General features: G+C 32.4%; 2 protein-coding genes and 1 pseudogene across 2 annotated transcripts; all 3 read right to left on the bottom strand.

Annotated features, from left to right (window-relative positions):
- Positions 1-2,192: 2,192 nt before the first annotated feature.
- LOC114762356 (senescence-specific cysteine protease SAG39-like) lies at positions 2,193-3,497 on the bottom strand (annotated as a pseudogene).
- Positions 3,498-7,749: 4,252 nt separating this feature from the next.
- Positions 7,750-9,073, bottom strand: LOC114762354 (senescence-specific cysteine protease SAG39-like). The gene is made up of 2 exons (XM_028951820.1): positions 8,588-9,073; positions 7,750-8,456 (listed from the first exon to the last, which is right to left on the bottom strand). The coding sequence occupies exons 1-2, from the start codon at positions 9,030-9,032 to the stop codon at positions 7,864-7,866; spliced, it is 1,038 nt and encodes a 345-aa protein (XP_028807653.1). The 5' UTR covers positions 9,033-9,073; the 3' UTR covers positions 7,750-7,863.
- Positions 9,074-11,836: 2,763 nt separating this feature from the next.
- On the bottom strand, positions 11,837-14,341 carry LOC114762351 (uncharacterized). Its single transcript, XM_028951817.1, has 4 exons — positions 13,869-14,341; positions 12,711-12,891; positions 12,465-12,558; positions 11,837-12,376 (listed from the first exon to the last, which is right to left on the bottom strand). Exons 1-4 carry the CDS (start codon positions 14,213-14,215, stop codon positions 12,057-12,059), a joined length of 942 nt encoding a protein of 313 aa, XP_028807650.1. The 5' UTR covers positions 14,216-14,341; the 3' UTR covers positions 11,837-12,056.
- Positions 14,342-20,983: the final 6,642 nt, after the last annotated feature.

The following is a 20,983-nucleotide window of genomic DNA, read 5'->3' as shown; positions in this document are numbered from 1 at the left end:
CCGTTTTACTTGAAACAGGCACGTGTCGTCACGTGCAAGTTTCCTAGTTGGCGCCTCCGCCGTTTTGGACAATTGCTTCAAGCAAGAGGCAGCACCGCAAGAGCTTCTCATCCTTGCGGCAACTGGCAACGTCTTGAAAATAGAATTAAAAAGTATTTACCCAAAAAAAAAAGAAAAGAAAATAGAATTAAAAAAATAAGGGAAAAAAAAGAATAACAAAAATGTCCAAAATTTTAAATTGAAAATTTCGCAATCAAGATGCTAAATCTGCATTTATTTCTAACTACAACGTTTTTTAAAAATTTGTTATAACTGTAAATGTTTGCTTTGAAAATTATTATCGTTTACCGAATAATTTGATTCGAATTCTGGGAAATTTTTATTATAATTTTTATCTTCAAAATAATTATAGCTTTTATTCTATGAATTCAAAATTTAAGTCCTCAAGTTTAATTTTACATGAATTTTAATTTAAATACTTTACGTAATATTTTTTAAATTAAAAATATATATTACCACACAAAAATTAATTTGGGAGTTGTTTGGGAAATGGAAAATGTGATCAGTTTTTCGTTTGGTGGGTGAAGTTTATTAAATTAAAAAATTTTCAAAACTTGAGATAACTTTGATGAAATAGAATGAGAGGCACCAATGATTTTGGCAGCATGCAATGAGTTTCGGGAAAAAGATGGATTATACTTACATCGTTGAAAATAAATCGAAAAAACCAAAAACGAAAAAAAGTGGCAACGACGATTTCTCATCTAATAAAATTATCTCTTTTTTTCAATGAAAATCAAAATTATCTCTTCCCCGATAAGGCCAATTTTGGACGCTACAAATTTTATTTCAACATGAATTGGATATCTTCTGGGTTATCTGTCCGTAGATTAATTTTGTTTCTTCAAAGACAAAAATAATAATTCCCGAAAAATATTGACATTTTTAGGACAAATATATTTTTGCCGCGTAGGAAGAAAGACATAGTAGGGGCTTGGGCCAATGACAGCAATTATTATTATTATTATTATTATTATTATTATATTATTATTATTATTATTATTTCTTTTGCCAATAATGACAGTAATTCTGTGAAGAGAAGAAACCAAAGAGAATTTGTTTCAGATCAACGGGCTAGAGTTTTCTCAAAAAGTGGCCAATCTTTCAAATTCTTATTAAAAGAGGAGCTAGCATTGAATACCTAACAATAGTTAAAACATGATTACTTTCAATAAGAAAATATTTGTACCTGGCAAAAAAGAAGAAGAGAAAAAAATTTGTTTCCTAGAATTGGAAACGTACCTTTATTCTAGATATGAATTTATGGTTAAGTAATACATGCTTCCTAAATTTTTAGTTAGGTTTATATATTAATCATACCAAGTTTTGAGTTTTACAGTGAATTCATCTAAATTTTATACTTATGCAAATGAATTCTCTTATCATTACTTTATCCGTTATCTTGTTAAAATAATAGAGTATGACTCAGGGTTAATATACAGATATCATAAAATTTAGTGAGTCATATTTACGCATAACTCAAAGTTTAAGAAAATTATTTATACTAAAATAAAGTTGGAAAGGTATTTGATCAGTAACATATTATATTTTTATTAGTAAAACAACAAAATGATTGATAATAGGAGATTTATTTATATAAATTAAAAATTTACGGGATTCCTTGTCAAATTTGAAAGGGAAATATCGTGGATTAATTCCTCAGTTCGAATGCTTCTGAAAGAACATTTTAAAAGAATGAGGAATCTGACTCGTAGCTTGCCACAAACACACACGTGCGTGTGTTTCATAAACAACATAAAATGAGTAACAAATATTACTTTGATCCTAATTATATGATCTCGTTTACAGTTTATAAACAAAGTCTTATAATTAGGACCGGAGGTACTACCTCGGGTCCTAATTATAAGAATTAGTTGACTAATTTGAAGAGATTAAGGAAGTAAGTTGAGTTAGTTATTTGTCCTAAATAGATGTTATCTTTCCTAAAATATCCTTGCTAATCAAGTGTATTAACTAGAACTATCATTATTAGAAGGGCTACTTTGGAGAAAAAAAATATAAATATGAGAGACAAAGTGGATTAGGGTCTTATATTTAAGATCAAAATAAAAGTCAAATAGGGTCTTATATTAAGAAACGGAGGTAGTAGTATTTTTCAAATAATCGTTAGGTACAGGGAAATCATAATACTTTCATTAATTGTTGAAAATACATGTCAACATATTTTAGGACAAGCAAATAATTCAAGATATGATCTTACATTAACATAGTGAAATTTTTAAGCAGTTGGATAAGAAGCATCCATGGCAATTCCACATAAACCTTCCGTAGCATTTATGTTCCTCTTCATCCTCACGTACCCTTCCTCGCCCCATTCAGTTCCCCATGAGTTCTTCACAATCCAATACTCAGTACCATTATCGGTAACACCATAACCAACCGCGGTTACACCATGATCCAGCTGTGTTCCACATTCTCCAGTAAAAACTCCGCTTGAATAAAACTGGAAGGAACCATCTCCGGCATCAATGGATACAGACACAGGCTGGTTGGCCACAGCTTTCTGAAGTGCTTCCTCACTGTTAACAGGAACTTTCTCATAACCCCTAATTTCTGCAACATGGGATGCTTCCTTGTTGATGTTACATTTTCCATCAGTTGCTGTGTAGGGGTAGTTTTCCTCAGTGGTAATCCCTCCATTTTTTATGATGAATTCAAATCCATCTTCCATGTAGCCACCCTCACAACCTTGGTCCACTCCTTTAGTGTCACAGTCCACAAGTTCTTGCTCTGAGAGGGACACTAATTTTCCCGTAGCTAACTGGTGAATCCCTTCTGTTGCTGCAACAGTTGAAAATGCCCAGCAACTTCCTGGTTTATGTAAACAAAAGTTGACAAATAAATGAACCAATGAGAAAAACAACAAAAGAATACAAATTAAAACAAGAATAAATCATGATCCTTTAATCTTACCACAATCGCCTTGATCCTTGACGGGAGTAACAGCTCCTTTTGTCTCCAATCCACAGAAGCAGGAAGAGCAGTAACATTCTCGTACCTAAACGATGTTCCTGTCAGGGACATGTGGGACCTCTTCAAACCATTACGAATGGCTTTGAATTCTTCATTGGTTTGATCTGCAAACTGGTTGATGCTGAGCTTGTAGGGTTTGGTGCCAGCAGAATTGAAGGACTCAATGAACTGAACATTGTTCTTGAATATCTCAAAGCGTGTTTCCTTCTCTGCAGCATCCTTGTACACTTTGCGATACTTGGCCATCCATTGCTCATGTCTTTCTGGTAAAGATGATTCTTGAAGCTTCCGGGATATTGCCGCAGAACTCCAGATTGTGAGAATGAGCAACAAAGTTAGAACATAGCGGTTTTGGCCGTCGGAAGCCATATATGAAGTGATTGAAATATTATTGGAGTATAGATGATAAGGTGAGAAGTTCTTGTTGGCAGTGGGGATGCAAAAGGGCAGTGAGAGGATGATTTATATAGAGATGATATTCTCTTCACAGTAAATATTTTAATGCCAACTTGCAAATTAAAAACAAAATGCAAATAAGATTCCCCCTTCTGGATTTTGAACAATGGTAATATTATACATTTATTTATTATTTCATTTTAAATTGTTAAACCCCCATGCCTGCCCTTGTTTTTCCCCCCACAGTGTGTCTTCCCTCCTTATTTTTGTCTTATAGCTATATGACTAGGTCAGATTCAAGTATTATTAGTTCCGAGTGGAGGTAGCTTTCTCAAAAGTATTTTTTGCATTTATATGAATACAAGTTTGGGAAAGACTTGCATGGATAAAAAATAAATAATTAAATTACACATGCATGGTCCCATTAATTTGATCAAATTATAACGATATCCTTTTTGATAAGATCAGAAGAACTACTTGCCAATCGTACAAGCTAGTTTACCTGAGGATACTTGTGACTAACTTTGCTCTATAAATAAATATTAGAAGTCAAAATTTTAACCACTTGTTTAAAATATCATAGCCCCTATTACTTACATCAACGATACAGTCGGAAAAAACGGATTGGCCCATTACTTCGCAAAAATTGATAAATACTAGAAAAGAGCACAAAGTTACATGTGTGTGTGTCACGTATCAAACACAGCCAACTAGCCAGATTTTTGTCGTGCATTACATGGAACATCTTGTACTTGACCAGGCAAATAATTAGTTTTGACGGAGCATAGGACTATGCACCGCATAGGTGTTCCGTTCGTCTCTAAGTTACGTGCTAAGATGCTTAATTTGATAGCTTTATGTGGTCAAAATTAAGGAACATAGACCATTAATGGATAGATAAATGTTCTGTTTGGACATGATTCTATATATTACAAGACAAAACAGAAGCTTAATTATCTAGCAATTAGGGGATCTCCGAGGTGCGTATGATACGGGGATCCTTATAATTTGGATTTCCAACCATCCTCTTCTTCGTCATTGGGCTACATATATCAACCATATTTCAAAAAAGAAAAAATCATCAAAAAAAACTGTCAAAATAGAAAAATTATAAATAAAGACCCATTACAACATTAGTACGTGTGTTTTGACAACAATAGTATGGGTTTTGTCAACAATTTTTATAAACAGGTTTTTGTGTGTAATTTTTCAATTTCGATGGTCTTTTTTTTTGTTATTTTTCTTAAAAAAACACATCACAATATATCAGAAAAAATGAATTTCATAATCTCATTGGATAATTGTACTATAAAGAGTACGTCTTATGTAGATTTCTTGACATTTCAGGGTTCATTTGGTTGAGCATGTGCCACTGCGATTCTTATTATAAGCTAGTACTTCTAAAAGAAATGAGTGATCATTATTATAATTAATTAAGTAGGGTATTAGTTATATTTTTTTAACATTGTTCATATTTAAAGTTTTATGTTATTTTTTTATTTTTTTTCAAGATATAAATTATGATTTTAAATAACAATACATTTAAAATTTTTCTTCATTTTTAAATAAATTAATTTAATAATCTAATCACCACTGGTTACTCTTTATATAAAGTTGGTTGGATTTTGCTGTTTAGGTGACGCTTCCACAAATTCCTTGTTTTATACTAACTAGTTCCAGTTCTTAATATAAGACCCAATTGATTATTTTAAAAAAATTAAAAAATTTAAATAATTACTTAATTATAACATTTCTTACATAATCTTTTTAAAGACTTACGTATATTTTTAGATTATATATCAAGTATTTTATAACTTAAGCAGATTAGTTTAGAGAAAAAGAATAAATATAAATATTTAAAATAATATATTTAACTTTTTAAATTTTTCTAAATTAATAAAATAGGTTTTATATTAATCGCCAAAGCTATTAGTTTTCAAGCAATTGGATAGCAAGAGGAATCTTTTTCGGTTGAAGGCGTCACATCCTGCATCATTTGAAACTGAAACCTTGAAACAATCTGTTGCATTATTGAATATTATTAATTGCTTCTACGCATAAAAGAATAAACTAGAAATGTGACTTGTTTTATGTTTACTATAACATGCAGACAAACAACAAGTATACCTATGCAGTTTTGCAACTATGATGATCTTGTTTCAACCGTACGATAAATAGTTAAATACCACAATTTTGGCTTCTTGCAACAACTTGATAAACCATACATCTCCTTAAAAAAAACAAACCAATGCTAAATTTTTGTAACTGATTATGGACGTAACGTGCTCATGTGAATAATGTGTGTGTGTGTATGCATATGATTTTTCAATTAAAAAAGGATGGCGTATTTTGCTCATTTAAGACATCGTTTTGATATGAAAAGGATAAGTAGAAGCTCAAGTTTTTTACTTTCAAAAACAATAATTCAGTTGATAGGATCACTTAACGGCGAATATATATATACTGTCTCCGGTCGTAATTATAAGACGTTGTTTGTAGACTACAAACGAAATCTTATAATTAACACCGGAAGTAGTATATATTCACATATATTCACATTTTCAATTTATACGACTTATTGAAAACACATAATTTTCGTAGTAAGCATATTCGCCCAATATAATTCATATATACAACTACTTAATGGTATGGATTAAAAAGTGGTTGCTTATAGTTTCTTCTACAACTGTTAAGCTTTAAAAATTCAAAAAGTCCAGGTCAGAAAAACCTTCAAAAAATTTTCGATTATGGGATCATGCCAATGAATTGTATTATTCATGTTCCATAAATAGTATATGTGACTGCTTGTAATACTACATATATATATATATGTATATATGTAAACTATAAAAACTACTCCTCCGGTCTTTAATATAGAACCTAATTGTTGAGTTAATTTTGGTCTTAAATATAAGACCTATTTCTCATATTTATCAATTTTTCTTAAAGTACCCTTATAGATACTCCCTCAACCATAATCAAGTAGATGAAGGAGAAAAAATATTAAGAAAGATGATTATACTCCTCTGGTTCTAAATATAAGACCCTTATATAAGTATGTATAATGGTCTTATATTTAGGACAAGAGGAGTAGTATTTAAAAAAAAAACATATCATATTTCTTATAATTAACCAACTTACCTAATTTTTTTAATCTAATAAAATTATTTAAATAGGTCTTATATCAAGGACCGTAGGAGTATATAATTTGTGTGCATGTCCATTGGGTGTTGGACTTGTGTTTCGGGTTTTGTTAATGAGAACATCATGTTGGATGATTTAGATTTCATGTTATTTTTAGTTTTATGTTTTTAATTATTTGTTCACTTTGATAGATGCAGAATTTAAAACAAACATAAATTTTAAATGTCACTTCCATAGAAAAATATGAAGTGTAATTGATGTGATTCTTACCCATAATTTGTGTTGTTGAATGTTAATGTTTTTCTTTTCGATCGGCTCTTATTGGAAGGTTAGTTTTGGGCTTGACTTATGGTACGTTAGTTTATTTGCAAGTAACCCTCATTTCTTTTAAACATTATTTCTCTAAAGTTCTTCTAATTTGCCTCGTTCATACATGTATTGAGAAAATAGTGATTGCATAGAAACACATAGTTACTTTGATTAAAGCTCGCCAAGGTTGTTTACAAATTTGAGGCTTGAACTTCTGACATGCCAGATACACATAAGCAAACTCCTAAAATTTGCAATGAGATTTAATAAGTGAAATTTAATTACTCGAGGAAACGTCAAAATTTTTATAACTTTTTAGGAATTTTTTGCTATTTAATTAACATTCCAACAGTTAAAATGGAATTACAGTTTTTTTTTTGGTTCCACTTGGTCTTGTAATTTTCAAGTTTCAAAAAAATGTTGGATAAAATATACAATCCTTCAACTTGATGTAAAGTTTCACTTTAGTTCATTAACTTTAAAAAGTATACTTTGGTTTTTTAAATCCCAAAGTTGTTAGTCTTAAATGATTTTTTGTAACAATCATAATTATTTTGAAAATTAAACTTAATATGTTAGCATTTAGTACTCTTCTGGTCCTAAATTTAAGACCCATTTTGTAGTATAATTTTATAAATTATACTACAAAATGAGTCTTATATTTAGAATTGGAGGAGTAATATTTTATCAACACCCAAGAGCTCAATATCATCATTTTTTATTAACGATTTTAGGGTTAGATGACTAAAAATTTACTTTTTAAATTAATGAACTAAAATGAAGTCTTTCGTAAAATCAAAGGACTAAAACTATACTTTAACAAAAGTATACTTTTGAAACTTGAAAATCACAGAGTACTTCCTTTCATTGTTGGTAAAATATATGTCTGCATTACATGGTAGGAAAAGCAAATTTAAGACACAACTTTGTAAACTTTCATATGCCAGCATATATAAATTTTTAAGCGGTTGGATAAGAAGCATCCATGGCAATTCCACATAAACCTTCTTTAGCATCTATGTTCCTCTTCATCCTCACGTACCCTTCCTCACCCCATTCAGTTCCCCATGAGTTCTTCACAATCCAATACTCAGTACCATCATTAGTAACGCCATAACCAACCGCGGTTACACCATGATCTAGCTGTGTTCCACATTCTCCAGTAAATACTCCGCTTGAATAAAACTGGAAAGAACCATCTCCGGCATCAATGGAAACAGACACTGGCTGGTTGGCCACAGCTTTCTGAAGTGCTTCCTCACTGTTAACAGGAACTTTCTCATAACCCTTAATTTCTGCAGCATGGGATGCTTCCTTGTTAGTGTTACACTTTCCATCAGATGCTGTGTAGGGGTAGTTTTCCTCAGTGGTAATCCCTCCGTTTTTTATGATGAATTCAAATCCATCTTCCATGTAGCCACCCTCACAACCTTGGTCCTCACCTTTAGCGTCACAGTCCACAAGTTCTTGCTCTGAGAGAGACACTAATTTTCCTGTAGTTAACTGGTGAATCCCTTCTGTTGCTGCAATAGTTGAAAATGCCCAGCAACTTCCTGGTTTTATGTAAACAAAAGTTGATAGATAAGTTTACTATCATATCACAATGAAATGAACCAGTATGAGAAACACAACAAAAGAGAAGACAAATTGAAACAAGAATAAATCATGATTTTTAATATCTTACCACAGTCGCCTTGATTCTTGACGGGGGTAACAGCTCCTTTCTGCCTCCAATCCACAGAAGCAGGAAGAGCAGTGACATTCTCGTACCTGAACGATGTGTCTGTCACGGACATGGGCTTAAGTGATTCGTGGGACCTCTTCAAGCCATTACGAATGGCCCTGAATTCTTCATTGGTTTGATCAGCAAACTGGTTGATGCTGAGCTTGTAGGGTTTGTTGCCATTAGAGTTGAAGGACTCAATGAACTGAACATTGTTCTTGAATATCTCAAAGCGTTTTTCCTTCTCTGCACCATCCCTGTACACTTTCCCATACTTGGCCATCCATTGCTCATGTCTTTCTGCTAGAGATGATTCTTGAAGCTTCCGGGAGACAGCCCCAGAAGTCCAGATTGCAAGAATGAGCAACACAGTTAGAACACAGCGGTTTTGACCGTTGGAAGCCATATGTGAAGAAGGTGTTTGATGAGAAGTATAGATTCTAAGAGAAGCTCTTGAGTTGGTATGCAAAAGGGCAAGAAGTGAATGCTTTATATAGAGATGGGTATGTTCTTCATGGCAGATATTTTAATATCAACTCGCAAATTAAAAAAAAAAATTGCAAACAAGATTCCCCATTCTGATTTTTGAACAATGATGATATCATAAGTTTAATATTATGGGATATTGTTCTAACACTATCGTAGAACTAGATTATGAATTAAGGATCAAACACTAGAAGTAGATTCTTGTCATGGATTATAGAAAACATATTTGACCCGGCAAATAAGTTTTGATGTTGATATTATACTACCTCCAGTCCTAATTATAAGACCCAATTGACTAATTTGAGGAGATTAAGGAAGTAAGTTAAGTTAGTTATTTGTAATAAATAAGTGTTGTCATTCTTAAAATATCCTTGCTAATTAAGTATATTGGTTAAAGTTATCATTATTAAAAGGACTATCTTGAAAAAAAAATGCATAAATATGAGAGACAAAATGGATTGGGGTCTTATAATTAGGACCAAGCTAAAAGTCAAATAGGGTCTTATATTAAAAACCGGAGGTAGTACGTCAAATAATTGTTCCGTCTAAGATGCTGTGATCAGGTTAACATTAACTTATATGAACCAATGATGTGATGTTTATGACTGGTTTTGTATGCTTCTATATATTACAAAACAAAAAAGGGTTCTCCAAATTACGTACGTACAGGGGGATACTATAACTTGGGTTTTCTTATGATTTATGCAGCAAATTCCAGCCATTTTCTTTTTCATAAACCAAAAAATAGAAGAGCAAAATATATATATAAGAAAAAATTAATTCCATGTCGTACATGATCAGATAATGGCTGGTCGACGTAAAGATTACGTAGGAAGGTATTCTTTTTCAGTCGAAGGGTGTCACAGCCTGCGTTTTTTGAAACTGAAACATTGCGGCCTGTTGCAATATTCTCGATTTTTTTTTTTTGCCGAAAAAATAAATTTTGGCCGAACAATATTCTTGAAAATTATTGCTTCTACGCTTAAAAGAAAAAACTATAAAAGTGACTTAATTGTTTGTACTTGACATAACATGGAGACAAACAAGAATGAAGGAGTTTTGCAAGTACCACACTGTATATATGCTTTTATTTGAACTGTAAGATAAATACGGCAATGTCGGCTTCTTGCAACCGGATATATTTGACTCACGTCTTAAACTGTTTCTTTGATTATGGAGATAACGTGCTCGCATGAATCATATGAGTTCCTTACTCATTTGAGTAAAAGGCGTGTGGGATATATGTGTGTGTATGTATATACTACTTCCAGTCCTTAATATAAGAGCCCGTTAACTAATTTGAATAGATTAAAAAAACTAATTAAGTTAGTTATTTGTAGTAAATAGATATTGTCTTTTCTAAAATATCTTGCTAATCAAGTGTATTAGATAGAACTATCATTATTGCAAGGATTACCTTAAAAAAAACTAGATAAATATGAAAAATAAAATGGATTGCCGTTTTATATTTATGACCAAAATAAAAATCAAACAAGTTCTTATATTAAGGATCGGATGTTGTATATGTTTAAATTAATTGACCATATTGAATTTAGGTGGTTTAAATTTATTATTTTTAAAAAAGAAACTATTCAAATTAATTCTAAGATATGCAAACCATGCGTACACTCTACATATCTTTAGGAATTTGTAAGGTTGCTAGTTGCATCTTGTCACAATGGCAAAAGCCACATTCTACAATTTGGGGTCTCCTAATATTATGTTCATTTGGTCTTATTTATGAGATAGAGAAAAGAAGACATATTTTAGTATTTCATATGACACTAAGAGAAATTTTTATATGAACGTATGATTTTACCCTTCATTTATTATTGTGTTGCTTTTATATATTAAATATGAACAAAGTTGGAAAATTATTAAATTTTAAATGAGAACTAATAAAGTTAAAGATTTTTTTTATCTATGTAAAACATGTTAAAAATGACTTATAAATAGGACTAGAGAAGTATTATATATGCACGTACCAATCACATATTCTTTCGAAAACTGAGAGGAAGAATCAAAGGAGTTTTAGGTAAGAAATATAATTACTAACATACCCTCCCTCAAAGACTTCTAACATTTTAATGTCGATAGAGGTAGTTTTCTGTTTATGACGTCACCGTTTGATAAATGTTTATTGAATTAACTTATTTAAGTAAATTTAAGCTCTATGAAATAAATGTGAAGAAAATTTTATCTCATGAAATATCAAAATAAATAAATAAATTCGTTTGCTTTACGAACATCGGAGAGTCTACAATGCCTAAGCACTGCTGTTAATTGACACATTGATTATTACAAAATTAGATCATTTTTACCTCCACACGAGTAAAGTATAATCGGATTTCACGTTTAGCGGCTCCAATATTTTGCTGGGAATAGAAAGGCTGACCTAAGATTCCCTCAAAAACTCCTCTTCTCAAATTGATTTGTTTATGGGACTTTTGGCAGACCATTAAATAATTTCCCCATTCATCAGTGACTGTTCACCGTTTCATTTCGAGGTTGAACACCAGGATCGGAATGACTTATTTATAAGCAGTTTTTTAATCAAGATAAATATATATATGAGAAAAGTTTAGTCATAACTTCCGTTTTACTAATTGATCATGAATCCAAACAAACCCATAAACAACACTTCAATCCAAAGGATTGGTTTTGTCATTTTACTTGACGGACGAATAGAATCCTGACGGGAGACTCAAAGTAAAGCCAATGTTCTACAAAACACATCACTTCTAAACCCCAAGCATACCAATAATCACAAGGAATTTCGCATAGCAAATTCCATCTTAGACAAGTAAAATCCACTTCATACGCATCTTACATACAACTAAATGCTAAGATAGGAAAGCCATTTGGACCAAAAGGTAAACCTGATCGAGTCAATCTCCAGACACGAAAGTTCGACAAATTTGCACTGCTGCCCGAAAGGGGGGGTTCAAGCTCGCTTAAACAGAACCACCATGGCAACCAGCACAGCCAATCCCATGAAAGTTCCTTTCATAGTAACATGATCTAAAAAGATTGTGTTTGACTTTTCAGCACCATCAGAACCCGCCTTCTCAGGTGATAATAACCCAAATAAGTTGTGAAAGTAACTTGAGACGCTGCCTATCATTTCAGCTACTGTGAGCTTAACATTCTGCATTAAATCATTGAAACCATGAAGGAAACCCTTTCCTGGGCTACTAGTTTCATCGTCAGAATCAGGCAACTCTTCCAGCTTTATGGAAGACTTCTCTGGTTCAAAGCCAATACCTGCAGAAGTATTTGGTACTAGAATTAGTTATACAAGATCAGTAGAGTAATGGAAATCGCAAGGGCAAACCCATTTAGTGATAGCTACCTCTCTCCTGTGATTGAACGAAATCATTCAGCATAGAATTCTGCATTATCGCACTCCATACATTCGGGTCGGAAACAATAGAAGCCACAACAGTCTGGATAAAGCCAAAGACAGCCAGATTGATTCAATCAATCACAAGTTCCAAGCATGAAATCAGTAACCTCTTTGGAATTGGATTGCTGATGAATTTCCAGTTATGCATTGATTCTCATGTTGAGACGAAGCAATCACTATATTATTACTTACCTGGGCCTCAGAACTAGTGCTCAGAAATTGAAAAGCTTGAAGGGCATGCTTTGGGATGAGTTCAGACTCACAAGATTTAATCTCCAGCTCTGAATGAGGAGACTTAACAGAGACTTGACTACCATCAGAGGAAATCTCATGTTTGTCGGCAGAGCAAGAAGAACTAGAAGACAGGTATATCCTAAAATATTCAACAACAAAAGAATCTTAGAATAGAGAGGATTTCATAAACATTTAAGTGGAAATCCTCTTAAGTGCAACCAACAATACACATCCACACACCCATAGAAAGAGAGAGAGAGCCACAGGAGACAGCAGCGCATGGATATATTATTTGCTTTTTTGGAAACTTAAATTACAGAAGATTTCATCACATTATGGAGAGCACAGACAAATAAAGAGACAGTTAATACACAATGACTGCGGAGTATACAATAAGATGATCATAAATTTGAAGAACCTACTTCCCAGCTTAACTTTTGAACCACTCCACTTCTCAATCTGCTTGGATAGGCTCAAATCAATCATCATTAGCACAAAGCACGTAAACTAAGCAGAGCACTAGTTTTGACTGATATAAAACTATATATACTTTCTCATAACATTGCCATAGGAAGAGAGTTTAAAGGAAAAACAAGTATTTATTACCATGACATACCACTCAAACTTCATTAAGTGGCCATTTGGTTAACCAAACTAAAGATAAAATTTTCTCCAAAGACAAGAATAAAATAAGGGGAAGATTTTGATGAGGGTGACTAAGCGGCACATCATTCTTCCTATTGGGCATTCTTCGCACTTGGATAAAATTTAAAGCATCTTGCACAAAATTATTGATGCGTGGCCTTCAAAACAGATTTTACCAAAGAACATAATTGCAATAATCAGAAAAGGCCAAAGCTGGAAATTAGAAAAACCAAAATAAAAGAGGAAGACTCTACAAGGGAAAGAGCCTATACTCGTGAAAGTTAACACAAACGAATCAGAAAATGCAACTTAACAAATCAGAATAAACAGCTGCACCTAGTATGTTATAATTTTGAATCACAAATAGTTAAAGTTGTCCAATTTATTATTTTCTCAAATTAAATGCTAGTCTCCGAAATAAAAGGAGAAAAAACCAAAATTTCGACCATAGCTGTATAGAAGTTCACATACTGATCAACAGCTTCTTTCAATTCTGTTGTCGCGGCCTTAGCCTCCTGAAACGAGGGCACAGCATTGAACACAACCCTAGGCATCGGCTCCCCGGCCTCCATAACCAGTTCACTGTCAGCGAATTCCCAATCATCCGCCTCCCAGGATGCCGCTGTGTGTACCGGCGCCGCCACTTCAGCTGTCGCAGCTTTCACTCCCTGCGATGACACGCCGGCGGACGTAGGACGCGACGCCTTCATCACCGATTGTTCGGCTACAGGCGTCATCGACACGCCCCGGAGACTGGCGTTGGCGGCGCCGAGACCGGCGACCTTCATGGCAGTCCTCATCGCACCTCCTCCTCCCATACTGTCTCCGATCAGCCGTGAAAAAATACAAAATCAGCAAAACCGGGGAGGTAACCGTAGAGGAATCAGAATGGCTTCGGCCCTTCAGGTCCTTGCTTAGCGGAGAAGAAGTAGGCCCACAGGATTTAAGATAAGATCAGATCATTTTAAACCGAAAAATGTGAGATAATAGTGATGATTTGATTCCGACGACGCGTGATGGATGAGGCACCGTTGGATTATTTCTGTCAGATGGCGCCACGTATGCAACCAAAGGGACAGTGTTCCCGTGCCGTGCTGCGAAGGGTAATATGCACAGTCAAAAATAAATATACCGAATAAAAGACGCTAAAACGCGGAGACGTTTCTTTTACTGATACTGAATTTTATCAATTAATTTTATAAATATATATAAATAACATTTTTTTATAACTCAGAATTTATCTCAAACCACTTTAAATTTGAGACTAATTTTTATAAGATTGTTAGAGTATTAAGATTAAAATTCTCTTAACAAGTGTGCTTTCTGAGATTCAAATTTAAAAAAACTTACCATATTAACCAACAACTTATTAATTATAAATAATATATTTTATTATCTAACATATTTTTATAGGAAAATTTGTTACAGAATCTCTAATTAAAAATTTTTTTTTTTTGAAGAGTTTGAATTGAATGTGTGCAACTCATTTTCAATAGTTGTAATTATATTTCAATTACGTCCGACATATTTTCAACTAAATATAATATTTTTGTTTTAAAGATAATTAATTGAAAATAAATTGCATAGAGTTTTTCTATCAATTTTTTAATTTGTAAGTATTACTGTATGATATTTTTTGATTTAGTATTAACATATATATGTGACATTTTGATATTTATTTCATATCCTTTAATTTGCAACGAAAATCTAGGAAAAAATCTTAGGGTGTGTTTGGGATAGCGGTGACAGAAGTAACTTTTTTCCAATCTGACTTTTACAGAAGTCAGATTGAGTAAAAATCAGATAGGGTAATGTGATTTATGTTTGGATTGGGTTTTGAAAAAAAAGTTAGTTTGAGAAGCTGAAACTTGTTTGGATGTAAAATGACTTAAAAGAACATGAATTTTATTAAATAGTACATATCTAATATTGGATATATATATATAATGTGACTATTTTTCAAGAAGTAAAAAAAATAAAAATTATTAAAAGTAAAGAAATTTAATTTATTATTAGAAAGAAATTATATATATAATGTGACCATTTTAAATGAAGTAATGAAAATAAAATCATTAAAAATAAGAAAATTTAATTTATTGTTATAAAGAAATTATATATATAATGTGACCATTTTAACAAAAGTATTGAAAATAAAATTATCAAAAATAAAAAAATTTAAGTTATTATTAGAAGGAAATTGAAAAATAATAAAATATTTAATTAATCATACTCACCAGGTTACTCCCCTCTCTCTCTCTCTTCTCTTCTTGGTTCTTTCATATCATTATAAGTTGATGATTCAACACCAGGCCAATCATACTAACCACGAAACACAGATCTTAAAATTTTAAAATAAAATGCGCCAACCAATCCGAGCTTGTCGCAAATAATTAACAGGAAAGACAGACTAAAGACACAAAGCCAAAAAATCGCAGAACCTCCTTCATTTAATAGCTAAAGAAACAGGAAAAGGGTAGTCATTCTTCCTCTTATGATCCTACCCAGTTCAACAGCTAGGACACATTAATCGAAAGAACATCAGATCAAGAGCAAGAACATCAAATCAACACTCCTAAATCAATAACAATAACAGCTATGGGTCCAAAAAATTCTAGCAATGGCAGCCAAGAACAAGCATCAAAGACGAGCAGATCTGGGACCAAAAACACTAATCTCTTACCAGGTGAACAAACGAGACTCTAACCAGTGTGGATCAAGAGCAGACGTGATCCGCGCGGTGGCAACAACAGACGGCGACGCTGGCTTGCAACCGAATAGAGGAAGAAGAAGAGCAAGCGAACGAACTAGAAGATGAAGAAGACCACAGTCCACCCACTCCCACACAAGAACCAGAACTGATGAGACGGCAGAGACATGACGGGAGACGACAGGCGCACAGCGAGGATATGGCAGAAGACGTCGCGAAGCTCCCGTTTAGCTTCATATCATGTTTCAAAACAGATTATGTGTGTGTGTGCATCGTTTTTCTTTGCTGAGGTGAGAGAAGAATCATACAGGGTCAGGTAGGTAAAAAATTTTAACATCCTAATAAAAATTCTAACGGTTTTCTCAACGCCCAACGGCATCCAAAAAAAAGCACCAAAAAATAGCTTCTCCCTCCCAAAGTCCATCTACACCTCAGGCCTAACGTGAATCCAAACATGTTGAAAAACACAGCCTGTTAAAAGTCAGATGGGAATGCACGTTTGGGGGCCCAAACGTGATCCCAAACGAGCCTTTAGATTCATAAAGACCGCTGCATATTTTTACAGTTTACTGCTATTTTGCCTTGTAATTTCTTCAACGACAAATACTGATTTTTGGTTTAATTACAGCGCCACAAGGCCAACTGATTTTGGTTTAATATTACAGCACTTTTAGCCACCTATAACCAGGCAACCTATATTTTGGCAGGAACACTAAGAAAAATATCGCCTCTGGCTCTGTGTGTGTGTGTAAGTGTTTAGTTTTATGAAATAAAAATTGAATTCAATATGGAGATTTTTTTGTCAAAATAAAGGAGGAAAAGATATATAAAGAGCCAGAAAAATGATATTTGATAGAGAGTGCTATAAAATTTTATGAGATCCTAGATTGGGACTTTAAAATTCGAAGGAAAAAACAATAAAAATGCCTCTTATTTACTCTTTAGAATATGTAATCAATTGTTATTAAAAATGTAGAAAAGAAAACTGTTTTGGGATTTGAGTTCCTATTTTTTTAAAGAATTTTTTCTGATTTTTACATATTTATAAACATCAACAACTCAGTAATATGCAGAATAAAAAAAACGTGGCATCGGCGATTGTTTCCACGTTTCAGTTTCTTTTGTCATGCACGTTACACCTCGCTGTAGTAGAACACTTTGACTGAAGCGAACTTAATGGGTCCGTTTAGATTAATGGTCCGTTTAGATTAGCGATTAAAAAATAGTTTTATTATTAATTTGACTTTTAAAAAAATAAATTGAATAAAAATTAAATTGAATAAGTTAAATTGTGTTTTAGATTGGAATTTATAAAAAGTTGGTTGTAAAAATAAGATTAGTATAAAGTTATCTTGATTATGATTGAGTAAAAGTAAATTTAGTTATATAATGACCAAATGGATATGAGTTTTAATAAATAATGAAACCTGATTAAAAAAATGATTCACATAATACAATAAAATTGAAATAATTTAATATGAAGAGGTCAAACTAATGAGTAAATTAAATTTTTAAATATAAAGTGAAACATGAAAAAAAAATGAATTGAGATAATATAATGAAGAAGTGAAATTTAAGGAGTAAATTAAATTTGAAAATTTTGGAGAAATGAAATATTTTAAATATAAACTTTAGAGAAATCTTCTTGCAGGTTTATTACTTCGGCTCTGTCTAAATTTCTTTTCATTTCCTATTGCATTTTTCGTCTCTCATTGAAGCAACATCACTGGTTTCTTTACTAGCTTTAGGTTTGCATCTCTCATGGATAATTCCAATTTTTTAATGACCAACAGTTGCTCATACTATCCTTCTTTTTTTCTTTTTTTTTCCTGTTACGTGCTCATTCTATATTCTTTGTGTTGCTATCAACCGACTTATACACTCCTCCCATATATATCACTTCTTCTTCTTCTTTTTCGAAAAAATTTTCTCCCCTCTATGGCCGAAATAGGTGTTGGAAGAAAAAAACACAGGGGATAACATAAAAAAAAATACTGCTGTTTACAGACAATCGTAACAGCAAAATCCACTAAAAATCTCCACAAGTTCAGTTTCTAACAGTAAAATCCATACTTGAACCCATTACATGCAATGCAATTGGATTATCAAATCGGCCTCATGGTTGTTTCTTTAACTGTACAGAGAAGGAACTACCTTTCGCGAGTTTGCGGTACCAGCTAGCTTAACTAGACAAAACCAAGCTCGGATAAATTCACAACATTTACATCAGCTCAACTCCACTAAAAATCTACAGTTGCCCATTACATACAACCAGAGAAAGTAGACGAAAAGAGAAAGGAAACAACAGAGATTCTGTATGGTATGTACCGGATCCGCAACAACAGAGCCTGAGAAAGGTAGATCGGCCTTTGTATTGTACTCTTTGGCCGAGATATAACACGGACAACTCACCCCCAATGCTCAAACATCGGCTGCCACAACTTCCAGGGGAGTCTTCAAATCCAATGTGCGAACAGCTTTGGACGATTAGTGAAACACGCAAAGATGATTCACCCACCAGACCCAACACAAGACTCACCTCATGCCGGCCAACGAACGGAAATGATGGCAGAGGAGCGACGGAGTCAATGGCACAACCTCTTCTCTCTAGCATCAAAGGTCCGAGTTTTTACGAATGAGGAGACAGGAATAAATGAGCAGATAATTGGACGAAGGAAAAATGACCATCCGACAAAAAAATTATTTTCGTAACGATCCAATATAAGCACAATTCAATTTTAAAAAGCTCCTCCCATGTAGCTTATCAGAACACCGGTGTGATCTGCCTTTTGGTACTGAAGTGGAATAGCCTAAAAGCTCTCCCAAACACCCTCGAATTCTACAAACGGGCTTAAGCTGATGATCAGCTCTTTTTGGCCCACCAACCGCCCATCCAAACAAGTTGAACATTGTGTATGTTCTGTGTTCTCTAGATAAGTAAGTAGGGTAATGGTGAAAGCTATAAATAATCAAATGACATTAAAAAGAAAAACATGACATTATATATATTACTTCCTGTTTTTAATAAAGGTTTTTTTTTTCTTTTATTTTGATTTATATATTACTTCCTGTTTTTAATAAAAGGTTTTTTTTTCTTTTATTTGATCTTAAATATAAGATTTCAATCTATTTTATCTCTCATATTTATCTTTTTTTCAGGGTAGTCTTTTACTAATAATAGTTTTAGCTAGTATACTTGATCAGAAATGAGATTTATGACAGAACAACACACATTTATTACAAATAACTAACTAATTAGTTTTCCTTAATCTACTCAGATTAGTGAACTAACTCTTATATTAAGAACCGTTTATCACTAAAGAAGTTGATCACTAAAGAGAAGCAACAAATAAGAATAGAAAAAAGAGCAGAAGAAGGATTATTAATAGCTACAGTATCTAAACTAGAAAATTATTTCAAAAAAACAAGGATATCCTAAATGATGATTGCAATTGCCCCTTCGGACGAGCTATCAATATGTGCTAGTTGTGTGATAAAAGTCAAAATCTATAGCGATTGATGATCAGAAGAGAGTAACGAAAATTAACAATGCAACTGAGAGAAGATAATAAACATTTATAATTAAAAGAATGATTCCTAAAGTTAATTTATTAATTATAATCATGAAAGAGCTAAATAATACTGGCAAACTAATTTGTCCGTCTTATAAACTGATATATAATCTAATGATATACTATTTCTGGTCTTTAACATAAAAGCTAATTGACTAATTTGAGTAAATCAAGAAAACTAGTTAATTTAAGTTAGTTATTTGTAATAAATAGGTGTTATATTTCTAAAATATCCTTACTAATTAAATGTATTGGTTAGAACTATTATTATTGTAATGACTATCTTAAGGGGAAAAAGAATGAATATAAGAAACAAAATGAATTAATATTTTATATCTAGGACCAAAACAAAAGTCAAAGAAGTTCTTATATTAAAAATCAGAAGTAATACATAAATATTTTAAAGAAATCATATAACAAATATTATAATTAAATAATTTTTTTTTAATTTTTTTAAATTAGTTAACTGGGTTTAATATTATAGGTAGTATTTTCTGTTATTTCTAGTGTTATTGCATATAATTTTTTTTCCGGCAGGTGGCGTAATTAATATGATGTAGTGAGAAATTTACAACACGAGAGACATGTCCCGGCCTGCAATATCCAATTGCTCAAAACAATAAATGACCCACTTTCTTTTTCTACCCAAAAAAAAAACATTTTATTAATTCTTTAATTAATTTTCATAAAATTGTTGCTTACAATTGAAGTCTATTAGCATCTATTATTATCGGAAAAAGACATGTTGATTGTGGCTTTTCACAAACAAATAAAAATGAAAGGACAAAACTATCTGTAGCACTCAATGAAACGAATGATTCTCGTTAATTTTTTTTTATCATCTTGTTTTTTGGCTAAGCAACTCACGTTTTTGTTTTTGTTAGGACCACATATATGATATTTGATTGCCCTATCAAAGATAATCAATTTAATTATTATTACTACTAATTTTTTATTTCATGAATACTGTGTGAATGATTAAAATATTGACGGAATTATTGAAGAATCCAACTAATGATACCCTTTGAATTATTGATAATTTGATATTATTGTCGCATGGGCCCTTTTCAGTCAATTAAGAATTTAACATTGGGAATTTACAGCCACAAGTCAAAAGGGAAGGTTTATGTCCCAATTAAAGAAGTATAAAGATAATCACGACAGAACATTCCAGATTAATTCATGCAAATCTTTCAATGATTACTTATCAAGCTCCTCTTAATTTGATATGTTTCTATGAGAATTTAGTTTAAAAAAATATTAACTTTCCCTATAATTCTGTAAAATGCTCACATGACCAAAAAAAA

The sequence above is a fragment of the Neltuma alba genome, unplaced genomic scaffold (genome assembly GCF_004799145.2).
Source record: "Neltuma alba isolate B1F8T4 unplaced genomic scaffold, ASM479914v2 tig00011213_pilon, whole genome shotgun sequence".
Lineage (NCBI taxonomy): Eukaryota > Viridiplantae > Streptophyta > Magnoliopsida > Fabales > Fabaceae > Neltuma > Neltuma alba.
This window is presented reverse-complemented; position numbering and strand designations above follow the sequence as displayed.

Excerpts from the sequence above, each read along its gene's own strand:
- LOC114762354 (XM_028951820.1), bottom strand. The coding sequence starts at position 9,032 with ATGGCTTCCAACGGTCAAAACCGCTGTGTTCTAACTGTGTTGCTCATT. Across the intron at positions 8,457-8,587 it reads CAAGAATCAAGGCGACTGTG|GAAGTTGCTGGGCATTTTCA; the intron begins GTAAGATATTAA and ends ACATAAAACCAG.
- LOC114762351 (XM_028951817.1), bottom strand. The coding sequence starts at position 14,215 with ATGGGAGGAGGAGGTGCGATGAGGACTGCCATGAAGGTCGCCGGTCTC. Across the intron at positions 12,892-13,868 it reads TTGAAAGAAGCTGTTGATCA|GATATACCTGTCTTCTAGTT; the intron begins GTATGTGAACTT and ends TGAATATTTTAG. Across the intron at positions 12,377-12,464 it reads CGTTCAATCACAGGAGAGAG|GTATTGGCTTTGAACCAGAG; the intron begins GTAGCTATCACT and ends ATACTTCTGCAG.